This window comes from Macaca mulatta, chromosome 11 (assembly GCF_049350105.2).
Source record: "Macaca mulatta isolate MMU2019108-1 chromosome 11, T2T-MMU8v2.0, whole genome shotgun sequence".
NCBI classification, from domain to species: Eukaryota; Metazoa; Chordata; class Mammalia; order Primates; family Cercopithecidae; genus Macaca; species Macaca mulatta.
In genome coordinates this window covers 117,186,721-117,211,421 of record NC_133416.1, presented here as the reverse complement: position 1 = coordinate 117,211,421, position 24,701 = coordinate 117,186,721, and the positions used below count along the sequence as shown (strand labels likewise).

Below are 24,701 nucleotides of genomic sequence, written 5' to 3'. Positions count from 1 at the left end.
TGTGGGTATGTTTGAATTTGATCTAATCACTTAAAGAAGCTCTGTGAAGTGAAATTTTTTTTTTTCTTTTTTTTTTTTTCCGAGATGGAGTTTGGTTCCTATTGCCCAGGCTGGAGTGCAATGGTGTGGTCTCAGCTCACTGCCACCTTCACCTCCTGGGTTCAAGCGATTTTCCTGCCTCAGCCTCCGGAGTAGCTGGGATTATGGGCATGAGCCACCATGCCCGGCTAATTTTTTTGCATTTTAGTAGACATCGGGTTTCACCATGTTGGCCAGGCTGGTCTCAAACTCCTGACCTCAGGTGATCCACCCGCCTCGGCCTCCCAAAGTGCTGGGATTACAGGCATGAGCCACTGCACCTGGCCTAAAGTTGAGATTAGGAAGTCTCCTAGTGTTGCCTGTGATTTAGTGGCTGTGGAGTCATATCAGCATGTTGTATTTTTTTCCACCTGGACCTCAGGCTTAAACCTATATATTTCTAAACAGAGGTCTAGGTGGTACTTTGAACTCCATCATTCATTGCACCACAGAATCACTGGAAATTTCCATATCCAGTTCATCTTCCTTGATGTCATTTATGGTCAGCAGGAGACTGTGACCAAGTTGGCAGTTGTGACAGTTTCCCTTTCCTGTCATTATTTAGAGCAGACTTCCACTTCCTTGACATGCCACGTTTATGTAGTGTGACAAGCTTGTTTATAGAACCTAAGTTCTAGCAGTGTCTAGAACCTAGTTCCTAGCAGTGTCTAACGTGCAGAAATTGCTCAATTAGTTTCTGGCCGGGCGCGGTGGCTCATGCCTGTAATCCCAGCACTTTGGGAGGCCGAGGCAGGTGGATCACCTCAGGTCAGGGGTTTGAGAGCAGCCTGGCCAACATGGTGAAACCCTGTCTCTATTAAAAATACAAAAAGCTGGGCATGGTGGCACACACCTGTAATCCCACCTTCTCAGGAGGCTGAGGCAGGAGAATTGCTTGAACCCGGGAGGCGGAGGTTGCAGTGAGCCGAGATTACGCCATTGCACACCAGCCTGGGCAACAAGAGCGAAACTCCGTCTCAGAAAAACAAAATAAAAACTTTCTGCTGATATTGGGCCACCTAAGCTTAGCTTTTCAGTTTTTAAATAATCCATAGTCATTGCACCCCTTGACCTGAAGGAGTAATGTTTTTCTTCATAGTGTTCTTGTAGCTTCAAGTATTGATATCTACTTTCCCCCAAAAGCAAAGCAGCTCCTTTACATCTTCCCAGAAATACAGCCTCATTTTTGGAACCCACACGTTTCTACTGGCCACTGCCGTTGTTTTTAATGCCAACATATTTAGGTATAGGAAGAGTTTGGAAGCCTTATCATCTGGACTTCTAGGAACAGCCTCATAAAGCACTTGGCTTCAAGGGATAGCATTGATGCAGAGCTTTGATGTTGGCTGGGCTTCCCTTACCCTACAAGAGCCAGTTTACCTCCAGGAGGAACCCAGGGGTGTCAGAACAGCCCAACACTGGCTTGCTTTTAGTTTCCATTTGAAATAAGCAGCGTGGGGCTTGTTAACCTGGGCAGGAAGGCTGGGAGCAGCATGCCACCTTTGCAGTGATGAACTGAGCAATGTGAGGCATTCTAATGTTCTACTGACATACGTAACAGGAAGTGTGGTCACTACATCCAGTGACTAGAAAAAACTGGAAAGAAAAAAGACTCAAAGACTGGAATATTGTATGAGCACCCTCTAAGGAAGCCGTCTTTATTTGCATTTTTAGAGTGAACACATATATGAAAAACGCTGCAACAGGTTGACACAATGCTCAGTCCCTTTTTAAGTGAATTCCAGGGGAGAAAGTCAAGGACCTTAGGGAGCAGAGCAGTGGAATGCAAACACAGAAATTACCTATGAGTCACCTTTGTAAGCCAATGACACAGCCTCGCTGCAGCCATTCCAAGAAGTGTTTTTGCTCATGGCAAATGCGAAGTAAACAAAATGCCACATTGCGTATTTGAAACAAATGTGGCGTTGCCTATACTGGCCTGCTGTGCAGGGAAGGAATTTTGGTCAGACCATGACAAAAAAAAAAAAAAAAGGCAAATGGTGACATGGAATTAAAAGCACAATTCTTTGTGTCTGGGAACGTTTCACTGGCAACACCTGGAATAGTAGTTATGTTTGTCTTCCTATCCCCAAAGAAGCACAACAGAGGAAACAGACACAAAATGGAGGAGGGTACTGTTTACCAAGTTATTTCAGTGCAGCCTGTGGGAACGAATACATGGGCCACAGTGAGCAGTGCCCTTGGCTGTATTCCCCAGGCTTCTGTATGTTGTGCGATGGTTATTTACAGGAGGGTTTGACAAAAGAGAGTTAACTACTAAAGGTATCCAAAAAAGGCCTGAGAAAATCTGGTTAAAATGTATAACCTTGTATTGCTACTGATGGGAATAGTTGTTTTTATATCTTTTACAAATAATAAAAAGATTCTGTTAAAAAATAGATTTATTCAGAAAGATGTTGATTTGAACTCTGAAAAGCAACGTGGAATCATCATTTTCCCTTTTGAATGAAGAGCCATGGAGCTCCGTGGTTTTCAGCTCCCTTTCTGGTTGCAAATCCATCCTTCCTCTGGAGTGAGTCTAGGGCATGCAGTGGGTTCTTCCTAGGTGTCTATGTGGAAATCCTTCACTCGTGCAGGTGTGGAACGCACCTGGTTTGGTTCTGTGTGTTCCAATATTTTGGCCAGCTTGCCCACTTCAAGAACAAGCCTCAGGTTCCCCTAGCTGCTCCTTCAGGGACAGGATTAGCTGCCTTTGATTTAGCCTGGAGAATCCTGCTCTCAAAAGAATTGCCTTTACAAATTCAAATCAGATCCCTCGATGCGTGCAGTGAGGTGATGTGAAACTATTAGTAATGTTTAAGGCGAAGGCAACATCCATGGCCATTTGTGTATCTTAATTTGATGCAAATAGTTAACAATAATCTAAAATAGATTCTATATGTATCTCCTCTAACTTTAGCTGGGTGTGGAAGGAATGGAATCAGATAGAGATGAAGGAAGAATAATGACAATATCCTAGAAACCCTGTAAAAAGGTAAAAATAAGGAGTAGATCAGCACAGATTACCCATTTCTTTGGTGAACAGTAAAGATGTGTCTCCAATTCTCATAGACCACACTTTACAAAGGCGGCTGCTGCTCTCATATATAAAAGCACCCTGACTCTGCAATAACTTGTTTTGTTATCACTCCTTGATAAAAATTGATCTACAAACCTGCGGGGATTGGGGTTTTGTCTAAAGCTGGTAGTAAAAATGTGACCTGCAAGCCAATACAGCTAATGGAAAGTGATGATGCTCTCCTCCCCTTAGCCTGGAGATGGGGCCTGCAATCCCTGGTCCCTTCTCCACCCCAGGGAGTGGCCTGGATGGGCCTGGGAGTCCCTGGTTCTGCACCTCTGCATAAAGAAGGGGCAGCTGTTGTCTGCTGCACGCACACAAGGTGCAGGCCCTCAGCCCCGGGGCTCTGGTTGACACAGCATCTGTGACAGCCCAGAGCCTCTGCTCTGTGCAACCCACAGGCCAAAAGGTCTATTTGTCAGTGAGTGACAGCTGTAAGACTTGCTGGAGCTCAGCCTCTTCCTCCTGGAGCCGGAGCTCCCGTTCCTCCAGCTCTTTGGCAGAGAGCTCCATGGCCAGCTGCAAGTCATTATCAAAACGGCTTGTCTCGCTCAGGGCACTGGGGCACAGGCCTTCTGTGCTGGTGAGGAGGCTCTCCTGGATGGCCCTGGGTTGGAAAACAGATAAAAAGGGAGAGTCACTACTATCATCATGGTGGCAGCAGTAACTACATTTCTTAACTGCTTACCAAGGGCATACTGTGCCAGGCATTTAATATGCATGATGCCATTTAATCCCACATAACTCTGGGGGTGTAAGTGCTGTATACAGGTGAGAAACCCCACACTCCTGCCCAAGACCACCCGACCAGTAAGTGATAGGGCTGGGAATTGAACTTGGATCTGTTTTAAAGCAAAACAGGTTCTTCATCAGCGGGCTCTCACAGACACCTTAAGTATATAAAAAGTCTTCGTAAAATGAATCCTTGCAGTTTTTCCCTAAATCTCTGCAGCTGTTCCCACAAACTTCCTTATCTTTACAATTATATAAACTTTCCACTGAGGACATCTAGGCCCTGTGGTCATACATCATTCACAGAAGATCAAACCAATCAGAAAACACTGACTCAGTACCTTTCCCCCAATGGCACTGACCTGTGAACCAGTCAGAAATTCTATCACCCATTCCTGGAAACTTGCTATCAAGTCCAGAGTTATTATAATAAGTAACTGCCACAAGAGGAAGCAGGAGAGCCAATTACTTTATCTAGTCTTTTTTTTTTTTTTTTTTTTTTTTTTTGAGATGGAGTCTCGCTTTGTCACCCAGGCTGGAGTACAGTGGCATGATCTCGGCTCACTGCAAGCTCCGCCTCCCGGGTTCGCCATTTTCCTGCCTCAGCCTCCCGAGTAGCTGGGACTACAGGTGCCCGCCACCATGCCCAGCTAATTTTTTGTATTTTTTTTTTTTAGTAGAGACGGGGTTTCACCATGTTAGCCAGGATGGTCTCGATCTCCTGACCTCATGATCTGCCTGCCTCGGCCTCCCAAAGTGCTGGGATCACAGGCGTGAGCCACCGCGCCCGGCCTACTTTTTCTAGTCTTTCCTGCCAGTGTGTGGCACCGTGCATCTGCCCGGGGACCAAATGCACAGTGCCACGCGTCTGCCCGCCTGTGTCCAGGCCTGTGTCCATCCTGGTTTAATCCACAGTCACATCAGTCAATCACCTCTCATACTGGGCGTCATAGGTGTTTGTCTGGCTGATCCCTCCATTCGAAGCTGGTCCTGAAAGTTCCTGGCAAAGACAAATATGATAGACATGAATATGTCTTAGGAGAAATTGGTGCCATTCTGGAAAGGAAACAATGGCAGCAAGAACCAAATTAAAAGTCTTTCCATGACCATTATCGATAGTGCTACCTAACAGGGACTTGGGTTATGTCAAAAACAACACCTAAGTGGCAGCTAGTAACATGCCACAGCCTAACTCACAGCCACAGCCTTCTCATCCTTCTCACAAAATCCATCTCTTAAATACAGCTAACCCAAGTGGAAGATATACACAACGAAAAACAGAAACACAGCTGACCTTGGGCAAAGTTCAAGTGACCAAAGCAGGTTTCTGTTTTTGTTTTTGTTTTTTTGTTGTTGTTTTTTTTTTTTTTTTTTTTTTGAGACGGAGTCTCGCTGTGTCTCCCAGGCTGGAGTGCAGTGGCGTGATCTCGGCTCACTGCAAGCTCCGCCTCCCGGGTTCACGCCATTCTCCCGCCTCAGCCTCCCAAGTAGCTGGAACTACAGGCGCCCGCCACCACGCCCGGCTAGTTTTTTGTATTTTTAGTAGAGACGGGGTTTCACCATGTTAGCCAGGATGGTCTCGATCTCCTGACCTCGTGATCCACCCGCCTCGGCCTCCCAAAGTGCTGGGATTACAGGCTTGAGCCACCACGCCCGGCCTGTTTTTGTTTTTTTAGAGACAGGGTCGCACTCTGTTGTCCAGGCTCAAGGGTAGTGGTGTGATCGTAGCTCACTGTAGCCTTGACCTCCGGGCACAAGAAATCCTCCCACCTCAGCCTCCTGACTAGTTGGGAATACAGATGCAAAACACCATAGTTGGCTTTTAAAATTTTTTGGTAGAGGCTAGGCACGGTGGCTCACACCTGTAATCCCAGCACTTTGGGAGGCCAAGGCTGGAAGATCACTTGAGGCCTGGAGTTTGAGATCAGCCTGGACAACATGGTGAAAACCCATCGCTACTGAAAATACAAAAATTAGCTGGGTCTGGTGGTACCCACCTGTAATCCCAGCTGCTCAGGTGGGTGAGGCATGAGAATCACTTGAACCTGGGAGGCAGAGGCTGCAATGAGCCAATATTGTGCCCTTGCACTCCAGCCTGAGCAAAAGAGTGAGACTCTGCCTCAAAAATTAAAAAAAAATATATATATATTGGTAGAGATAGGATCTCACTATGTTGCCCAGGCTGGTCTCAAATTCCTGGGCTCAAACAATCCTCTCACCTTGGCCTCCCATAGTGCTGGGATTATAGGCATGAGCCACTGCACCCGGCCAATAATTCTTCTAGGGCAAGATTAGAAGACATAATTCAATATTGGTAGTCTTTGACTTTGGCTACTCCCCTTGTTAAAACTTATGGTCAACAAGGTTTATGAAGCTTCTTGGGAGCTGGCGAGGGGAGCTAAGCTCACTTACATAGGGAAAGGAAAAGCATACCAGGCTGATGGTGATGTCCAGGGGTCTTCTCCCAGGAGGCCTCCCAAAGGGAACATGCTTGCTTTGGGGTCTGGCTTGGAAAACTGAATAGGTCTGGGAATGGGGCCATGGTGGTGGCAGGGGGAAGTGGAGGAGGTAGACTCACATTACACAAGCACTAAGACTCAGGAATAGAACCAGAAAGCTACAAGCTTAAACCAGTGAGAACGCTGGAGTGTGAGCACTATTTTCAAAGCAGCAGCCCTGTGAAGGCAGGGACTGCTTCCCAGAGAATTCCCAGCACCTGGCACAGAGGCTGGCACAAAGAAGGTACTCTGCAAAATCTGAATGAAGAATGGAAGAAAAAGTCAATTAACAAATAAATGGGCCAGGCGCGGTGGCTGACGCCTGTAATCCCAGCACTTTGAGAGGCCGAGACGGGCAGATCATGAGGTCAGGAGATGGAGACCATCTTGGCTAACATGGTGAAACCTCGTCTGTACTAAAAATACAAAAAATTAGCCAGGCATGGTGGTGGGCGCCTGTAGTCCCAGCTACTCGGGAGGCTGAGGCAGGAGAATGGCATGAACCCCAGAGGCAGAGCTTGCAGTGAGCTGAGATCACGCCACTGCACTCCAGCCTGGGCGACAGAGAGAGAGACTCCGTCTCAAAAAATAAACAAACAAAGAAACAAACAAATAAATGGACTGCAGGAACCCAGGACATACCAGAGGGTGCTGGAGGCAGACCAGACCCTACCCTAGTAGAGCCAGGAGCCACAGAAGGAAGGAGATGGAAGGAGTTGATGTTAGGGGAGGAGGACCTCAAGCCTTGGACTGTCCCAGGTAGGTGAGGCATGGAGGGAGAACCACATACGACAATAAAAGGCAACTGTTCTACTGGGTGCAGTGGTGCATGACTTTAGTCCCAGCTACTTGGGAGGCTGAGGTGGGAGGATCTCTTGACCCCAGGAGTTTTAGGGTACAATATGATCATGCCGGGGAATAGCCACTGCACTCCAACTTGGGCAACAAAAAGTCACACACACACACACAAAACAACAAAAAGACACACACACACACACAAAACAACAAAAAGACACACACACACAAAACAACAAAAAGACACACACACACACACAAAACAACAAAAAGACACACACACACACACAAAACAACAAAAAGACACACACACACACACACACACACACACACACACACACAGCCTACAGCTTACACAGGTCTGTCCCGTCCTTCATTTTCTGTTTCACTAGAGACCCAGAGAGAGTTTAGGGAGATGATACCGTTTGTGGAGGGAGTGGGATTCAAATCCACTTCACGACCTTCATCTGAGACTACAGACACATAGGTAATCCTTCAGGGAAAATATGATGGTGTGATTCAGTAGGAATTTACTGCTTCAGTACTAGAAAATGAAGCACATCTTGAAAAGTACAGAATTACAAGCTATGTGCATGAAAATGAGGAAAAGGAAAGTCTGCCTGAAGACATCTTGTGAATGGTGCTGACTGGGATTATGTAGACGATCTCTTACATAACAAGCTTTTGTAAGAAGACCAGATGCACAAAGTACAACCTATGCAAATACCATGAATGTGTCAAACTTGATATTTAGAATAAATCTTTCAGATTAGCCAAACACTGAGGCTAACCCAGAGGGTAAGACCTCCCAAGGCCTGCCATTTATTCTGATAAACCCACCTGGCTCCTGCTGGACTCAAGCAGACTTTGCTGGATGGCAAACTGCATTATCTCGTAATCTTCATCTTGCAAATGCACATTTCTGCCATTGTCTTGAACATAGTAAGATTCGGGAATTTCAAACACAGATTGATCAACCTCAAAGTTTGTGATGTGGGAAGCTGAAACACAAAAGGCAACCGTCCAGTGTCCGAGTTCATTACATTTTCACTCCAATTTTTTGCAAAAATGTTTTACATTAGAAAAAAAAGAAAGGCTCAAAATTATAATAATCAAGGCTTACTATTATATGAGAGATTCTGAGGAAGCATGACAGAAAAAAGTGACAGAATACAGCTTTTTTCTTTTTCCTTGATTTTAGTGGAAAAAATGAATACATAGTCATAAAAAATACACAAGGCTGTGAAATGAAAAGCGAAGATTTCTCCCTCTAAACACATATGCACAGTCACACCAATGTGTTTCTTCTTTTTGCACGAAGATACATGGTAAATATATAAAAGATAGTATCTATAAAATATCTGAACACTCAAAAATGATAATAATAAAACAAATGCCTGTGTGCCCTTCACCTAAGACACAGAACACTATCAATAACTGCCGGGCACAGTGGCTCACGTCTGTAATCCCAGCACTTTGGGAGGCTGAGGTGAGCGGATTACAAGGTCAGGAGATCAAGACCATCCTGGCTAATACGGTGAAACCCTGTCTCTACTAAAAATACAAGAAAAAATTAGCTGGGCGTGGTGGCAGGCGCCTGTAGTCCCAGCTACTCAGGAGGCTGAGGCAGGAGAATGGCGTGAACCCGGGAGGCAGAGCTTGCAGTGAGACAAGATCGCGCCACTGCCCTCCACTCCAGCCTGGGCGACAGAGCGAGATTCCATCTCAAAAAAAAAAAAAAAAAGAATACTATCAATAACATACCACAGGCACATCCCTTGTTAACAATATCCCCTTCTTCCTCTCCAGAGGTAAATACATAATTCAGAATAGTTGTTTACACTGCCTAGCTCTTCTCTGGAGTTTGCCACATGTATATCATCCTAACAGTTTGCATTAGCCTGTTTGTGAACTCGACATAAATGGATCATTGGAATTTATTCTTCAAATTGGATTTTCTTCATTCAACATTATGCTTTTGAAATTCAACAGTCTTGACGCACATAGCTATAAATGTTTATTTTCAATACTATATGTTATTCTGTTGTATTAATAGAGCACAATAGCACATTCTACCATCTCAGGACATCTGGGTTGTTTCCAGGTTTCTGCTGTTATGAGTGGATGCTGCTGCCCAGTACTGGGGTCTCCAGATGCTCATGTGCATACGTTTCTTTAGGTACACATCTAGGAATTGGTAGGTCATACACATCTTCAGTTTACACAGTAATGCCAAATGTTTTCTTCAAGAACTATACCGATCTCCTCTTCCTGCCAAGAGTACATGAGTGTTCCTCAGCTGCACAACCTCATGAACACGTATCACCCAACTTTATTGCCACATGGGAACGTAAAGTTGTATATTATTGTTGAGTTCAATTGTTTTCATTTGAAGTCTTAATTTATATACATTAAAATGCTATCTTTTAATTCCTCCTATTGGTAGACTATAGGGGAGAAACATACGACCATCACAATAGTTGCGGAAAATGCATCTCACAAAAATTAATACTTAAAAATGGTAATAACTCTCAGCAAACTAGAAATATAAGAGAATAATGTCCTTCAACTAATAAGGGACATTTACAAAAAACCTACACAGATAACATCAAACCTAATGGCATAACAATCCTTCCTCCCCTAGAACCAGGAACAAGAGAAGGATAGCCATTCCTACCCCTCTTAGTTGACATTGTACTAGATGTCCTAGTCAGTCCAATAAGTCAAGAAAAAGAAATAAAAAGTTTAAAGATTGGAAAGGAAAAAGTAAAATTTTCTTTATTAATAGACAACATGACCATATATGTAAGAAATTCTAAGAAATCTACAAAAAGTGTAAGACAAGTAAATTCAGCCATGTTACAAGATAAACAAGGTCAATCCCGGCCATGCAATTGTGCAAGAAAAAAAAAGATTAAAAAAATTTTTAAAAAGGATTCAAGGTCAAAATACAAAACTCAATAATATTTCTATATACTAGTAATTGGAAAATGAAAGTAAGAAAATAAGTCCGTTTACAATTGCATCTAAAAACATGAATTGTATTGACGGCAAGTGAGCGTGAGGAAATTTGGGGGCATATGGAAATGCTGTCTATCTTGACTGTGGTGGTGGTTACATAGATGCATACATTTGTCAAAATGTGGCTGGGTATGGTGGCTCACACCAGCACTTTGGGAGGCCGAGGTGGGTGGATCACTTGAGGTCAGGAGTTCCAGACCAGCCTAGCCAACATGGTGAAACCCAGTCTCTAATAAATATATAAAAATCAGCCAGGCATGGTGGCACACACCTGTATTCCCAGATACTTGGGAGACTAGGCAAGAAAATTGCTTGAGCCTGGGAGGCAGAGGCTGCAGTGAGCAGAGATTGTGCCACTGCACTCCAGCCTAGGTGACAGAGTGAGACTCTGTATTCGAGAAAAAAAAAAAAATGCACTGAACCGTCACACTTAAAATGAGAGCATTTTATTGTATGTACATTACACCTCAATAAAGCTGATTTTTAAGAACATCCTGTCTTTTTAATATAACTAGGATCATACATATACTACAAGTTTTTATTTGCTTAATCTAAACTAAATCTAAAGTTTTCTTTCATCCAACACAGACTCCCTCAGATATTCCAGCTTCAGAGTGAATTATGAATATGATGACTGAATTATAAATTTTTTTTTTTTGAGATGTAGTTTTGCTCTTGTTGCCCAGGCTGGAGTACAATGGCACAGTCTCAGCTCACGGTAACCTCTGCGCCCCCCCACCCCCAACCGGGTTCAAGTGATTCTCCTGCCTTAGCCTCCCGAGTAGCTGGGATTACAGGCATGTGCCACCACACCTGGCTAATTTTATATTTTAGTAGAGACGGGTTTTCTCCATGTTGGTCACGCTGGTCTCGAACTCCCAACCTCAGGTGATCCACCCGCCTCGGCCTCCCAAAGTGCTGGGATTACAGACATGAGCCACCATGCCCAGCCATAAAATTTTTTTTAAATAACAAAACTAAACTTTTAATTTATTTTTTTACCTGAATCAGCCTGGGTCCCTTCCACATTTTGAGATACAGATTCTTCGGCAGTGCTACAGCCATTAACATTTCCAAATGTAATCCGTGCATTTAAGACATGAAACAAGGGAATTTCTAACAAAATAAAAACTTTTATAAGTAAATTTTACTAAGAATAACAATAATAGTTATCATTTACTAAGTGCTTACTATGCCAAGTACTTTGATAAGTATAATTTTATATAAGCCTCATAACAACCCTCCCCAATACACAGATGGGAAAACTGAGACTGAGAATTACGTATTTTCGGCTGGGCGCGGTGGCTCACACCTGTAATCCCAGAACTTTGGGAGGCCAAGGCGGGCTGATAACCTGAGGTTAGGAGTTCGAGACCAGCCTAACCAACATGATAAAAGCCCATCTCTACTAAAAATACAAAAATTAGCTGGGCGTGGTGGTGTATGCCTATAATCCCAGCTACTTAGGAGGCTGAGGCAGGAAAATTGCTTGAACCTGGGAGGTGGAGGTTGCAGTGAGCCAAGATCATGTCACTGCATTCCAGCCTTGGCAACAGAGCGAGACACCGTCTCAAAAAAAAAAAGGGGGTTATGTACTTTCTCCTAGATCACAGTGAGTAAGTGATCGAGCTAGGGTTCAAGCATCATGAACATACAACTATCCAAAATTAATACTCTTCATGAGTAGTATGTATGAGATATATATATATACACACACACACATATATACAGCATTATGCATACTTTATGCATACTAGCTTGGGATGTAGATCATATTTATGTATCAAAGAATCTTGGTGTCAACTGTCTTCCTCAAATAATTATCTAATTTGAAGTCTCATTGAAGTAAGGTTTGACATTAAAACAATGACTGTGTCATGTTTTTATGCCTTTTAACATCTGTCAGCACCATTTGCAAATAGAAATGATGGTTGGAGATCTCTTGATTTTGATATGCAAAATGAACCACCAATCATAACACTTCTTTAAATCAAATTAAACCACAGGAGAACTCTCACCTCCTCCATTATGTCTATAAGCTACTTTGACCTAAAGCATTCCAATTCCCTGAAGCATCCCACCACCCACATGCTGCCACCCACAAACATGGGCAGAACCTCCAAGTGTTGCTGAAGTTTATTTAGCAGTACCTATTTTGACAGGAAATCCAGGTGGGAATTCCAATTTGATGAAATCTCTCAGTCTTGCAAAATGAGCACTCGTTCGAGCCATTAGGTCAATGATGGGAATGACCTGCTCCACGAGAGAGAGGGGAAACTCTTCACACATCCACAGCATTGCTTTAAACCTGCAGAATTCAACCGAGAAAAGACTGAGGCCATCTCCACCAGATGGGAAAAGGAGATTACTGCTATGCAGTAGGCTAGACAACAGCAGCCTTACTCTACACTCTGTCCAGTCATCTCTTAATTCGGACCTATTAAAGGTCAAATGTCTAGGGAGACGAGGAATTCACATCACCCTAAAATCTGGAAATCAAGGCAAGCGACTTGCATGACAACCTGCCACTATCCAAGTCTTAATTGACAGCAAGCATGAAGAAATGATAGTGGGTGGAAACAGTTTCATATGAATTTGATCAGCTGAAGCTGGTTAGCAGTTAAAAAAAAAAAAAGGCATTCTTACATCCAATCTAGATTCTATTTGGAAAAGAGCTAATAACATGAACAATCTACTGTTGGCTTTCATGGCAAAGTAATTTTAAAATTATTTTTTATAAAAAGGGGCAGAGGAAGCCGGGAGCAGTGGCTTATGCCTGTAATCCCAGCACTTTGGGAGGCCTAGGCGAGCGGATCATGAGGTCAGGAGTTCGAGACCAGCCTGACTAATATGGGGAAACCCTGTCTCTACTAAAAATATAAAAATTAGCTGGGCATGGTGGCACGTGCCTGTAGTCCCAGCTATTCAGGAGGCTGAGGCAGGACAATTGCTTGAACCTGGGAGGCAGAGGTTGCAGTGAGCCAAGTTTGTGCCACTGCACTCCAGCCTAGGCAACAGAGCGAGACTCCGTCTCCCCCGTAAAAAAAGTTGGGTGGGGGAGCAGTGGAATGATTCAACATAACACCATAAAACAGCACAATTTCTGAAACATACATAGGTTGAAAATGGCAGCTGAACCTCTCTTACTTCTGTGTTCTAATCGTCAGCTCTTTCGGCCTTCCAATGTCCCTGTCTTTCAGATCAAACTCTTCATTGAAGTACTCGTCAGGCGTGATGGCTGTAGGGTTGTTTGCAGTAGCACATTCCGTGGTGAGGTCCTGCTGAGCCAGAACTCAGGAGAGTCAGAAATGCCAAGTGATGTTCACAAGTGAAGGCCTACGGCACTCAGTGTCTGAGGTGGATGTGTTAACCAGCTAAGACCAGGAAGTTCTATTCACTAACTTTTTTGAATGGAACAAGAAAATCTATGAGGGTATCACCAAACTACATGGCAAGTCTAACGGATTTCTTCATTTCAAAATATTTCTCTACTCTCCTTTAAATTTTTATCTCCTGATTATAGCAAAGAAAGAAAGAGAAATATCTGAAAGTTCATGAGACTTGGAAGACTTGGAGTTGAAGTTCTAGCTGTTTCCCTGTCTAGCTTTGACAGTGGAAAGGTCATTTTTCTGTCCCGCAGAGACATCCACTGTGCCAAGTTCACATAGTTACTGTGAGCACTGAGTAAGGAAATATTTGTTAAGGTGCTCTGTTGCAATATAAAGTCCTGAGTCCTTTTTAAGTTCCATTTCTATAGAGTCCCCTCGTTTATAATGGATAAGAGGGGAAGCACCTGATTTCTATAATCACTACCCCTCCTCTAAAATCTTTGTTTTCAAAGATTCACTCATCTAATTCTCTTCCAAGAGTATCTCAAATTCCAGCTTGGGGGTATCTTTGGCCTTTACGAAGAGTGGGCTGTTCAGGATCCAGTAAATGCCATCCCAGGCATAGACAAGTTGTTTCCTTTCATCTAACTGCAATGAAAGCTCATTGCCTCAACTTACCCCTTGTGCACCAAACTGGTGTTCCACAGTTCCCAGCAAAGATTCCAGCGGGTTCCTGTCTGCTACAGAGAGGGGGGAAGTTTAAAGTCTAATATTATATCTTACTTGTGGCTATAAAAAAAGATCTTCATTAAAGTTTCCGGTCCAAGCTACCTCATTAGGAAATGCAATTACAGACTGGCTGATCAAATCATTCACAATAATCATAAACTAAGTTGTCCTTTATTGGGTGCTTTTCATGAGGATCTCTAAACCAGATAAACAGCTGTAATAATTAAAGCAGAATAATGGGAAGAGTCTGGATTTTGGAGTGAGCCAGACCTGGATTCCAACCCCACCTTGGCCACTCGCTATCCATGTGTTTTGGGCCTCGGTTCCCTCACCTGTCAAAGTGGAGTAATGGCAATGGTGGTGGTGGTGCTGGTGAACAATTACTGCATGCTTACCACATACTGCAGGCGCCATTCTAAAGGCTTCCACGTCGTAACTCATCTAATCCTCTCAATAACTCTAAGGAAGGTTGGATATCACCTGCATTTCACTGCTGAGGAAACTGAGGCACAGAGCAGAAGTAATTTCACAAGGCCATAGAGTTGGAGGGGCTGGGATGGGGCTGGGATGTGGCAACCACATGCAATGTTTTTGCTTAGATCCCAAGTTCTGTCTAAATCTTTAATCACAATAGTTTGGACTAAATCACTCATTCCAGTGATAAATGTTCTCAAATATCCTTATCTCCTTTTTTAGCTGAATTCCACAATTGTTCTTGATAACACACAAACAAGCCCTCATGAATAGCTTTAATTATAGTTGAGGCCAACTATGGGGAAACATTTTGAAGAATGAGTCAGACTAAGGAAATTTTTTTTCCTTTTTCTTTTTTTTTAGACAGAGTCTAGCTCTGTCGCCCAGGCTGGAGTGCAGTGGGACAACCTTGGCTCACGGCAACCTCTGCCTCTGAGGTTCCAGCGATTCTCCTGCCTCAGCCTCCCCAGTAGCTGAGACGACAGGAGTGTGCCACCACACCCGGTTAATTTTTGTATTTTTAGTAGAGATGGGGTTTTACCATATTGGCCAGGCTGGTCTCAAACTCCTGGGCTCAAGTGATCTACCCACCTTGGCCTCCCAAGGTATTGGGATTATGGGATTACAGGTGTGAGCCATTGTGCCCAGCCAGGAATTTTTTTTTTTTTAGACAGAGTTTCACTCTTGTTGCCCGGGCTGGAGTGCAATGGCGTGATCTTGGCTCACTGCAACCTCCGCCTGCCAGGTTCAAGTGACTCTCCTGCCTCAGCCTCCTGAGTAGCTAGGATTACAGGCATGTGCCACCACACCTGGCTAATTTTGTATTTTTTTTAGTAGAGATGGGGTTTCTCCATGTTGGTCAGGCTGGCCTCGAACTCCTGACCTCAGGTGATTCGCCCGCCTTGGCCTTCCAAAGTGTTGGGATTACAGGCGTGAGCTACCATGCCTTCCCAGAAATTTTTATAAAAAGAAGCTAGGGGACAGGCACGGTGGCTCATGCCTGCAATCTTAGCACTTTGGGAGGCCGAGGCAAGTGAGTATCACCTGATGTCAGGAGTTCGAGACCAGCCTGGCCTACATGAAGAAACCCTGTCTCTACTGAAAATACAAAAAATTAACCAGGTGTGGTGGCGGGTGCCTGTAATTCCAGCTACTCAGGAGGCTGAGGCAGGAGAATCACTTGAACCCAGGAGGCAGAGATTGCAGCAAGCTGAGATTGCGCCACTGCACTCCAGCCTGGGTGACAGGGTGAGACCTTGTCTCAAAAAAAAAAAAAAAAAAAAGAGAAGTAGTTAGCGTTAGGTTTAACACATCCCAATCACATTAACCCTAAACTTAACAGAGCCAACAAAGAGTTCCCTCTAGGCTTAAAAAATAACAACAAAACAGGAGGTGGTAGGGTGGTGGTGATTACCTTTATATCTCTTTTTTTCCTCCTCGGTCAGATGTTCTGTGCGTATTTTGGTGATCACATTCACGTTGTTTACTGTGTAAACCTGAGAGGTGTATGTGAAAGAAAACAGTGACACAGGGAATCAAAACTCCAAAAATAAGCACAGCAAAAGCAAGAATGCTGAAGCAAAAAAACAGAAAACAATCCAGCAAAATAAAAATCAGAAATGGTTAACTATCATTAGGGTCCTTCAGAGAAAGTATATAAACTATCAACTGAAAAATGCATCAGCAGTTACCTCCCGTATTTGACAGTTTTAATACCGAGGAGTTAGCAGTGACAAGCTGCATCTTCCTGCTTGCCCTGCTGTGGCTAAACAGTCTCAAACAAATGCCCTGCAATCTAGGTTTCCACCTGGGTTTCTATTAAACTAAGGTACCCAAACCAGGATCCTGTACTTCTGTTGGTAAATTTTTTTTTTTTTTTTTTTTTTTTTTTTGAGACAGAGTCTCCCTCTGTTGCTCAGGCTGGAGTGCAGTGGCGTGATCTCGGCTCACTGCAGCCTCCGCCTCCTGGGTTCAAGCGATTCTCGTGCCTCAGCCTCCAGAGTAGCTGGGATTACAGGTGTGTGCTACCATGTCTGGTTAATTTTTGTATTTTTAGTAGAGATGGGGTTTCACCATGTTGGCCACACTGCTCTCAAAATCCTGGCCTCAAGTGATCTGCCTACTTGGGCCTCCCAAAGTGCTGGGATTAAAGGCGTGAGCCACTGCACCCCGCCTCTGCTGGTAATCTTGTAATACTAGTATGACTCAGACAGCCATCTGCTGGGCAGAAGAGAAAGGTATGAACACAAGGTTCTCTAGACTTACGAGCTTTAGAGAAAACCAGCAAGTCACTATTTAAAAGGCATTCCATGCACTGACAAAAATTATTGTAACTGCCAGAGTAAATGCTCTGTTATCAAGGATAACTGGGGAATATGGTCATCTAGAAAATCAAACATAACAGTTAACAGAGAATTCTCTCTATGCCACGTGAGGAGCCCCAACATTGAAAGCTGCAGAAAGCACACTCAGCACTAGGACAAGTGCTCCTAAATGTGTCTTGCTGAGCATGACGTAAACTTTCTTTGCTCATTCAGAGGCCACCAGAGGACCCTGCAGCACTGGGCTCCATCACCAAAAGCCATCAAGCCCTGCTGTACTGTGGGACTGAAAGGCCAGGAAACAGAGCTTTCCAGATGACAAAATGCCAGATGACTGTATCGACAATCGTCTCCACGATTACAACTATGTTTTAAGTGCACTGATGTCATGCAAATGGGCTGTGAGCCTGCTGACTACAATTAAGCTGATTTAACAGAAAAGAGACTCAAAAGCTACTACACAATATTTGAACACATGTGAAGTCTAATTCTTCCTCTTTTTTTTCTTTTTAATAATTAAGGGAATGACTAGCTTGTCATTCCTACCAGAACAACTGGTACTTGTACTCATTTCTCTACAATATTGTTTCTCTTTGGCATAGCTACAGACCTCCTCAGGGCATGCTATCCCATTTTCTGAAAGTCAAATAAGACAAAATCAAAAATCCAAGTGAGAGACACATTAGACACTTCTCATTCCCCAGAGCATCTCCATGGCACAGATGCATGAAAAAAATGGGAACAGATTCCTCATTTGCATAGAAGCTAAATAGCTATATTAAATCTTATTTTAAGAGTTTCCTTTTACCTTTGCTTCGTAACCATTAACAACTTCTGCTTTATCTGTCCTCCAGCCCCAGAATCCGGATTTAGTTCTGATAAAAAGTGAACACCACAAATTTCTACATGTACAATATGCCATTCAGATTTATATCTGCAGCCTTTATAGTTTTTTCCCCCCAGCTTAAGTTAGTAAAGGACACTTAGAAATCATGGTCCTATTGTCCACAGAAGGCGGCTAGCACTGACAGATGGCTTGTGCACCCCCACCCTCCTCCCACAGTTATTAATCAATTTGCCTCACCCCAGGCATAGAAAGTCTCCAATCTTGGCTTCTTTACAAAACTGCCAGCATTGAGGACAAAGGTGGTGACATTTATTGCACAGCAGTCCCAAACAAGTGAGTGAAGATGACCAACATCCAAGGGCTCACCACAAGGTGGTAACCAGGTCAGAGCATTTATCTGAGTCATCTTAACTGGGGACATAGATGTCAGTGGTGAGATCTCCACAAGTAGCCACATCTCAATCGAGGAATTCTTAGAACAATGAGGCACAGACCATCCTGTTCCTTGCAAAAGACCAGGTAGGCCAGGAACTCATCACTGTGGTGAGCTGCTTGGAGATGCCATTAGGCCTGCAAAATGGCTATGAGTCACATGTTTGGGCAGGTTTGGTGCAGCAGGGGAAAGGATGTGAACAACAGATTTTTTTTTTAGCCCAGCTGTTAATTCCATCTTGTGGAACTCCTTTTAAAGTAGCCCAGCATTCCAGTGGCAGATGCAGTACTGGTAATATGCCCAAAATCTCAGTTATTCAACTCAACATACTCCTGAAAAAAAATGTATTTAGGAGCCAAGAGCAGTCAGAAGGCTCTGATTCTTTTTCAAAGCAGCTTGCCCTGGGAAACGCTGCTTCTCACAGGGGACCCCTGACCAGCCCTACCCTTTGTCTAGGACATCACATCCCAGCTCCTCTTGGCCTTGGTTAGGGCAACAGCCTGACTTCTGCTCTGACCACTGAGTGAGTTGGGACGTCATGCAGGAAGCTCAGGGAACGGCAGCAGGTCAGCCACGTTACAAAGAACATATGTGGTTATTTGCATTTTGTGTTTCCAAATAGTTTGCTTTTCTTCTAATGGGATTTGGTTAGTGAAATTAGTCCAGATGGTATAATGAGTTTATGTGTGTATTTTAGCCCATCAGAACAGGAGGGATCAGAGCTCCATTTTCCTACTAGTTGTCTATAATTAGGACAGCATGACCCATGGATGGAAACAGAGGAATCCTAACAGGATTATACCAAATGCTATCTCCAACTTACACTTCAGAAACAAGTTAACAGTCACAGGGAGAAGGTAAGGAACCAGACTCAATTGATTAATAAGCCACAGTCCCCTTTTATCATCAATACCAGAAAATTGAGATAGTCTTTTTCCTTCAATCCTCAGTTCCTTGTTTGCTTAAGTCACTTTATGTCTTGGCACAGGAAGTCACTGTTTTCTGGAACAGACTCTTCTGATGGATGGAAGGATGACTACGTCTGCTCCATCTCACCCTTCATACACTCTGGGAAGACGGCACTATGCTTTTCTCTCAAGGAACTACCAAGCTCCTCATTGGGTTACCTCTGCTCCTTCGGCAATCCTGCCTCTACTGCCCTCAGCATTTCCACTCTTTTTTTTTTTTTTTTTTTTGAGATGGAGTCTCACACTGTCGCCCAGGCTGGAGTGCAGTAGTGGCACGATCTCAGCTCACTGCAAGCTCCACCTCCCACCTCCTGGGTTCAAGTGATTCTCCTGCCTCAGCCTCCCGAGTAGCTGGGACTACAGGCGCCCACCACCACATCCGGCTAATTTTTTGTATTTTTAGTAGAGATGGGGTTTCACCGTGTTAGCCAAGAGGATCTTGATCTCCTGACCTCATGATCCGCCCACCTCGGCCTCCAAAAGTGCTGGAGTTACAGGTGTGAGCCACCGAGCCCGGCCCAGCATTTCCACTCTTGGAAGCAGTTTAGTTATTCAACCCAATGTTCATACCCTGTTTTAAATTTTAATCTCCTAATGACTCTGTGGCCCTTGGTAACTTTGCATGCAAATGCACCCGAAGACAATAGAACACCTGGCTTCCCTCTCGTGCCATTTTCACCTCTGCCTGTCTCCACTGAGACCACCACACCAAAGGCCACTTCACAGGCACTGTGTCTTGGTGGTTGCTACACAATCTGGAGAAAGGCTCTGAAGGTGGCAGGGAATATTTTGTTTGAGGTGGGCAAGCGTAATCTTTCAGAGAAGGGAAAAATTCAAACTGCAACCACAGTGTATATACTGCAGGCCAAACATTCAACAGGGCAGGGTATTAATTTGCCCACATAAGCTCTGAGTAACAGGTTAGAAAAAAGTGGACAAAAGTGACCATCAAAAAATGAGAGAGGGGGCTGGGTGTGGTGGCTCATGCCTGTAATCCCAGAACTTTGGGAGGCCAAAGTAGTCAGGTCACCTGAGGTCAGGAGTTCAATACCAGCCTGGCCAACATGGCGAAACCCCATCTCTAGGAAAATACAAAAATTAGCTGGGCACAAAGGAGGGTGCCTGTAATCCCACCTCCTCAGGAGACTGAGGTATGAGAATTGCTTGAACCCGGGAGGCGGAGGTTGCAGTGAGCCGAGATCATGCCATTGCACTCCAGGCTGGGCGACAGAGCGAGAAGCCATCTCAAAAAAAAAAAAGAAAAAAAAGAAAGAAAAGAAAATGAGAGAAGGCCACACCTTCCAAATTCAATCAAATGAATACTCACACCTCTGATCAGAAGTAAATTCACACACTCTTTGTACCAACAAACCTCACATTCAAAAGCAGCTATATTCTTTTTGTAGGTGGTATCAATTCTAAGGATTGGCTCAATTCTTGCTCAATGCATGACAAGCACACATTTAATTCTGAGCCCCATTAAAACAAAGCAGCTATCTTCCAAAAATTCTCTCAACAACACACTGTCAGTTGCAAGAGAGTTAGCTTGAGCACTCTGAAAACCCTGTGGGCTCTGGGGCTGGGCACGGTGGCTCACACCTGTAATCCCAGCACTTTGGGAGGCCGAGATGGCGGATCATGAGGTCAGGAGATCAAGACCATCCTGGTTAACACGGTGAAACCCCGCCTCTACTAAAAATACAAAAAAATTAGCCAGGTGTGGTGGCGGGTGCCTGTAGTCCCAGCTACTCCGGAGGCTGAGGCAGGAGAATGGCGTGAACCCAGGAGGTGGAGCTTGCAGTGTGAGCCAAGATCGCGCCACTGCACTGCAGCCTGGGCGACAGAGCTAGACTCCTTCTCAAAAAAAAAAAAAAGAAGAAAACCCTGTGGGCGCAAAAATACAAAAATGTGCCTTAGTCCTCAGTACAAATGGAATATGCTATCATTTCCCATTTACACTCAGTGGGGTAACAGCCAGGAATTGTCACGCTCTCTTCATAAATCACACTTCAACAAACAATGACTCTGGCAACTCTGCTGTTGAACAATATGAGGAACAATGTCTCTTCTCAAGACATTTTAAGAGTCCCGGACTTTGGAGACTTCATCTCCAGATTCACTCCATTATTTCTTTCAGCTAAGGAAACAAAACTGGAGAGATGAGGCCACTTGCCCAAAGTCACACAGTTATTTAGGAGCCCTGTGGATGGCACTCAGCTCCTCCCCCTCTCATGCCTACAGATGAACAGTGGCAGAAAAGGCAGCCTCCTCTGCCTTCTGGGGTTACAAACAGAGCCCTAAGCTGAAGGGGCCCTCCCTGCCTGCAGAGGGGTACACGGAAGCCTGGAAATGTCTTTCCACAATCCTCCAAGGGAAATCCAGTCAGTCCCTAAATTTTGCTGTCCCCAAAAGACAGCGAATGTCAACTGGCCAGGCTGGTGCAAGGAGGCTGGCAGAAGAGGACTGACCCTGCCTCCAGGGATGCTACCCTCCTGCCCTAGCAACAGCCCTGGACAGATGTCCTAATTCCACCGCTCAATCTAAATTAGAAGAAAAGGATACTTAACAAGCTTTATGCTTGACTAAACAAATTTACTAACCAATTTTATATTAGAAAAAAGAAGAAAAGAAAAATATAATGAGAGGACAGTTGTTATATTCATCAAGAGAAAAGAAGGCCTAAGTCCAGGATAATAGTGTCCATTTTCTCAGGCTAAGCTACTTAGGCTGCAGAGAGCTGGATGTGGCATCCTAGGCAAATACTATCAGGATAATAGTGTCCATTTTCTCAGGCTAAGCTACTTTGACTTGCAGAGAGCTGGATGTGACATCCTAGGCAAATATTATCAGGATAATAGTGTCCATTTTCTCAGGCTAAGCTACTTTGGCTTGCAGAAAGCTGGATGTGACATCCTAGGCAAATACCATCAGTGCTCGTAGGACTCCATCGGGTCAGTGTTCTCCACTGTAGAAACAGGCAAACAGCTTTGACAGCCTCTACTCAAAGGCCCTCTAAGCCCTCCATGTGGCCCAGAGGCACATGACCAGTGATGGTGTTCTCATCTGGATTAACCAAGGCACAGACCTCTCTGGAGAATTCTTTATGAGTCTGGAACAGAACTAAATCCCCTCCAGATTCTTGCTCTAAACCATTAAACCTCACAGGTGGGTTAAAAAAAAAAAACCAAACGAACATTTAACTATATAGTAAGTGTGAATTTGACTGACCAATATCAGTACAACTGAACTCAGTACTGGGTCAATTCTAACCTCCAGAAACTCCAAGCTCCGTGGTCTGGGACTGAGTGTTGTGGATCCATAAACATCAAGACAAAAATAAGATTCAAGTAAAAGCCACTAGAAAGGGCACATAAAAGAAAAAGAAGACATTTATTCATATTCTTCATGTTGGTTAAGTCTTAGAAGACTTAACCAATGTGCTATAAAAATGATGGATGGTGTCGAGTGTCAGCTACAATTTCTATTGGTTAGAGATCAATCTTAAAACCCACTAGTGTTTATTATGTCATATTAGAAAAAACCCAATCCATCCATAATTTCCAATTCATACATACATGTCACTCAAGATGGCAGCATGGGGATTAGACCTTAAAATTTAGAGTCTAAATTTGTACCTTTCAAAAGCAATATTTTTAGTATCGAGGCTGGTGTTAATGACTGGGCTTGTAAGCCGCCTCTCAACTTCCCTGCTTTTTGGCTTCATCAAGTCCAGAGTGAGGCGCTCCATTTCTTGGGAAAGGTCGAAGTGTTCGGTGGTGACTACTTTGTCGTCGTGGTTGACTTCCATCAACTCTGCCCAGTTGTCTATTAATGGAAACAAAGACATAACTAAGCACAAAGCAGGGAAGATGCAAAAAACAAGGAAGCTTCGTATGTTAAAATGCATCATCTTTCATGTGTGTCCTCCCAGGTGCTATCTGATAAAACGTACAGTATACTGATTATTGACTACCTATTTGCACCTATCTGACCAGCTTTCCACCATACATAGGAAGCTCTGAGCCATCTTCCCCAAAGATGCGGAATTTTTAAATAATTTGTATTCTTATTAGCACTATATTCCATCAATGTCCTTTATAAAACATATTATTACAGAATTCATAGAAATTATGTATGCACAACATTGGGTGATCAATGCCATTTCTCATGCCTGATTATGGAGGGTTATACAGAGATACACACAGAATGCCTGTGCTCAAAGGCTCAGGAAAGTGAAGCAGACACATCACAAGGGTAACTTCTGGGTGGTAAAGGACACATGAAGGAGAACTAGCCAGACAAGAACAAAGACAGGGATGGAGAGCTGAATAATTAATAAGAATAACCAAAAAACATGCCCTAGAAAGGATCAGACAGAAAAGGCACATGAATGTGGAAGCATTTTGATGGTTAAAAATCACCCTGTAATTTCGCTTCAGCAGTGATTACTACAAGAGAAGTCACTCACCTTCTCCCTTAAATATAAAACTACGCCTCCCTCTTATCCAGCTCATGTTTTCAAATCCCAGCAATGTGATATCAACGCGCAGTTTGGCACCACTTTTCCAGATGCGACAGACATCATTCGGGCATATTCTAGAAACCAAGGGCACTGGAGGAGAGAAGTGTACCACTGAGAAAAACTCAAGGGCCAAGTAGAACACCTAAGCCAGGAAATCAGGATTCTGATTTAACAAAAGGAGGGGAGTGGCAAAATGGTGACCATCAAACAACTGGACGTCTTGGCTGTCATATCTACCATACAGGAAATCACTCTTGAAAAATAAAAATGAACCTTCCGTTCCATTCATCAGAAAAAAAGTCTAAATAAATTTCCCAAGAGTATTCTTGATCCCGAAATGAGCCCCACTTTATAGTGGAGTCTGTCCCCACTATATAGGGTCTGTCCGTCTGGCTTTCCTCACTCACATATGCAACTCTTGCCATATGGCTGGGGCCTACCATATTGTCATATCCACCATTCAGAGTATCAAATGTCTAAAGTATGCCACTTTTTTTTTTTTTTTGAGACGGAGTCTCGTTCAGTCGCCCAGGCTGGAGTGCAGTGGTACGATCTTGGCTCACTGCAACCTCCACCTCCTGGGTTCAAGCAATTCTCCCGCCTTAGCTTCCCGAGTAGCTGGGATTACAGGCACCCACCATCATGCCCGACTAATATTTGTATTTTTGTAGAGACGGGGTTTCACCATGTTGGCCAGGCTGGTCTTGAACTCCTGGCCTCAGGTGATCTTCCCACCTCAGTCTCCCAAAGTGCTGGGATTACAGGCGTGAGCCACCGCACCCAGCCTAAGTATGCCACTTTTTAACAAAACCTGAAATAAGAGTGACTATGTACCTTAGAAAAAATTTTCATTTCTCAAAACAATCTGAAGTTCT

At 43.9% G+C, this 24,701-nt stretch overlaps 1 protein-coding gene and 1 long non-coding RNA gene across 22 annotated transcripts in view; one reads left to right on the top strand and one right to left on the bottom strand.

Annotated features, from left to right (window-relative positions):
- The first annotated feature begins 47 nt into the window (after positions 1-47).
- LOC144333044 (uncharacterized) lies at positions 48-2,123 on the top strand. The gene is made up of 2 exons (XR_013401373.1): positions 48-89; positions 1,029-2,123. It is a non-coding gene; the product is annotated as an uncharacterized LOC144333044 (long non-coding RNA).
- ANKRD13A (ankyrin repeat domain 13A) overlaps positions 1,705-24,701 on the bottom strand; it is a 42,494-nt gene continuing 19,497 nt past the window's right edge. For 3 of the 21 annotated variants that reach the window (XM_077954978.1, XM_077954977.1, XM_015152761.3), the window contains exons 5-15: positions 23,773-23,916; positions 22,940-23,129; positions 17,865-17,931; positions 16,150-16,231; positions 14,211-14,272; positions 13,351-13,481; positions 12,354-12,511; positions 11,206-11,319; positions 8,023-8,183; positions 4,822-4,889; positions 1,705-3,764 (exon numbers count right to left, since the gene is read on the bottom strand). In XM_077954978.1, coding sequence (XP_077811104.1) covers positions 3,569-3,764; positions 4,822-4,889; positions 8,023-8,183; positions 11,206-11,319; positions 12,354-12,511; positions 13,351-13,481; positions 14,211-14,272; positions 16,150-16,231; positions 17,865-17,931; positions 22,940-23,129; positions 23,773-23,916 — 1,373 coding nt within the window. In that variant the 3' untranslated portion in view covers positions 1,705-3,568. Of the gene's footprint in view, positions 3,765-4,821; positions 4,890-5,272; positions 5,653-6,322; positions 8,184-11,205; positions 11,320-12,353; positions 12,512-13,350; positions 13,485-14,210; positions 14,273-16,149; positions 16,232-17,864; positions 17,959-22,939; positions 23,130-23,772; positions 23,917-24,701 lie in introns of those variants that run through there. The other 18 variants (XM_077954976.1, XM_015152760.3, XR_013401352.1 and 15 more) reach the window with 17 other exon arrangements.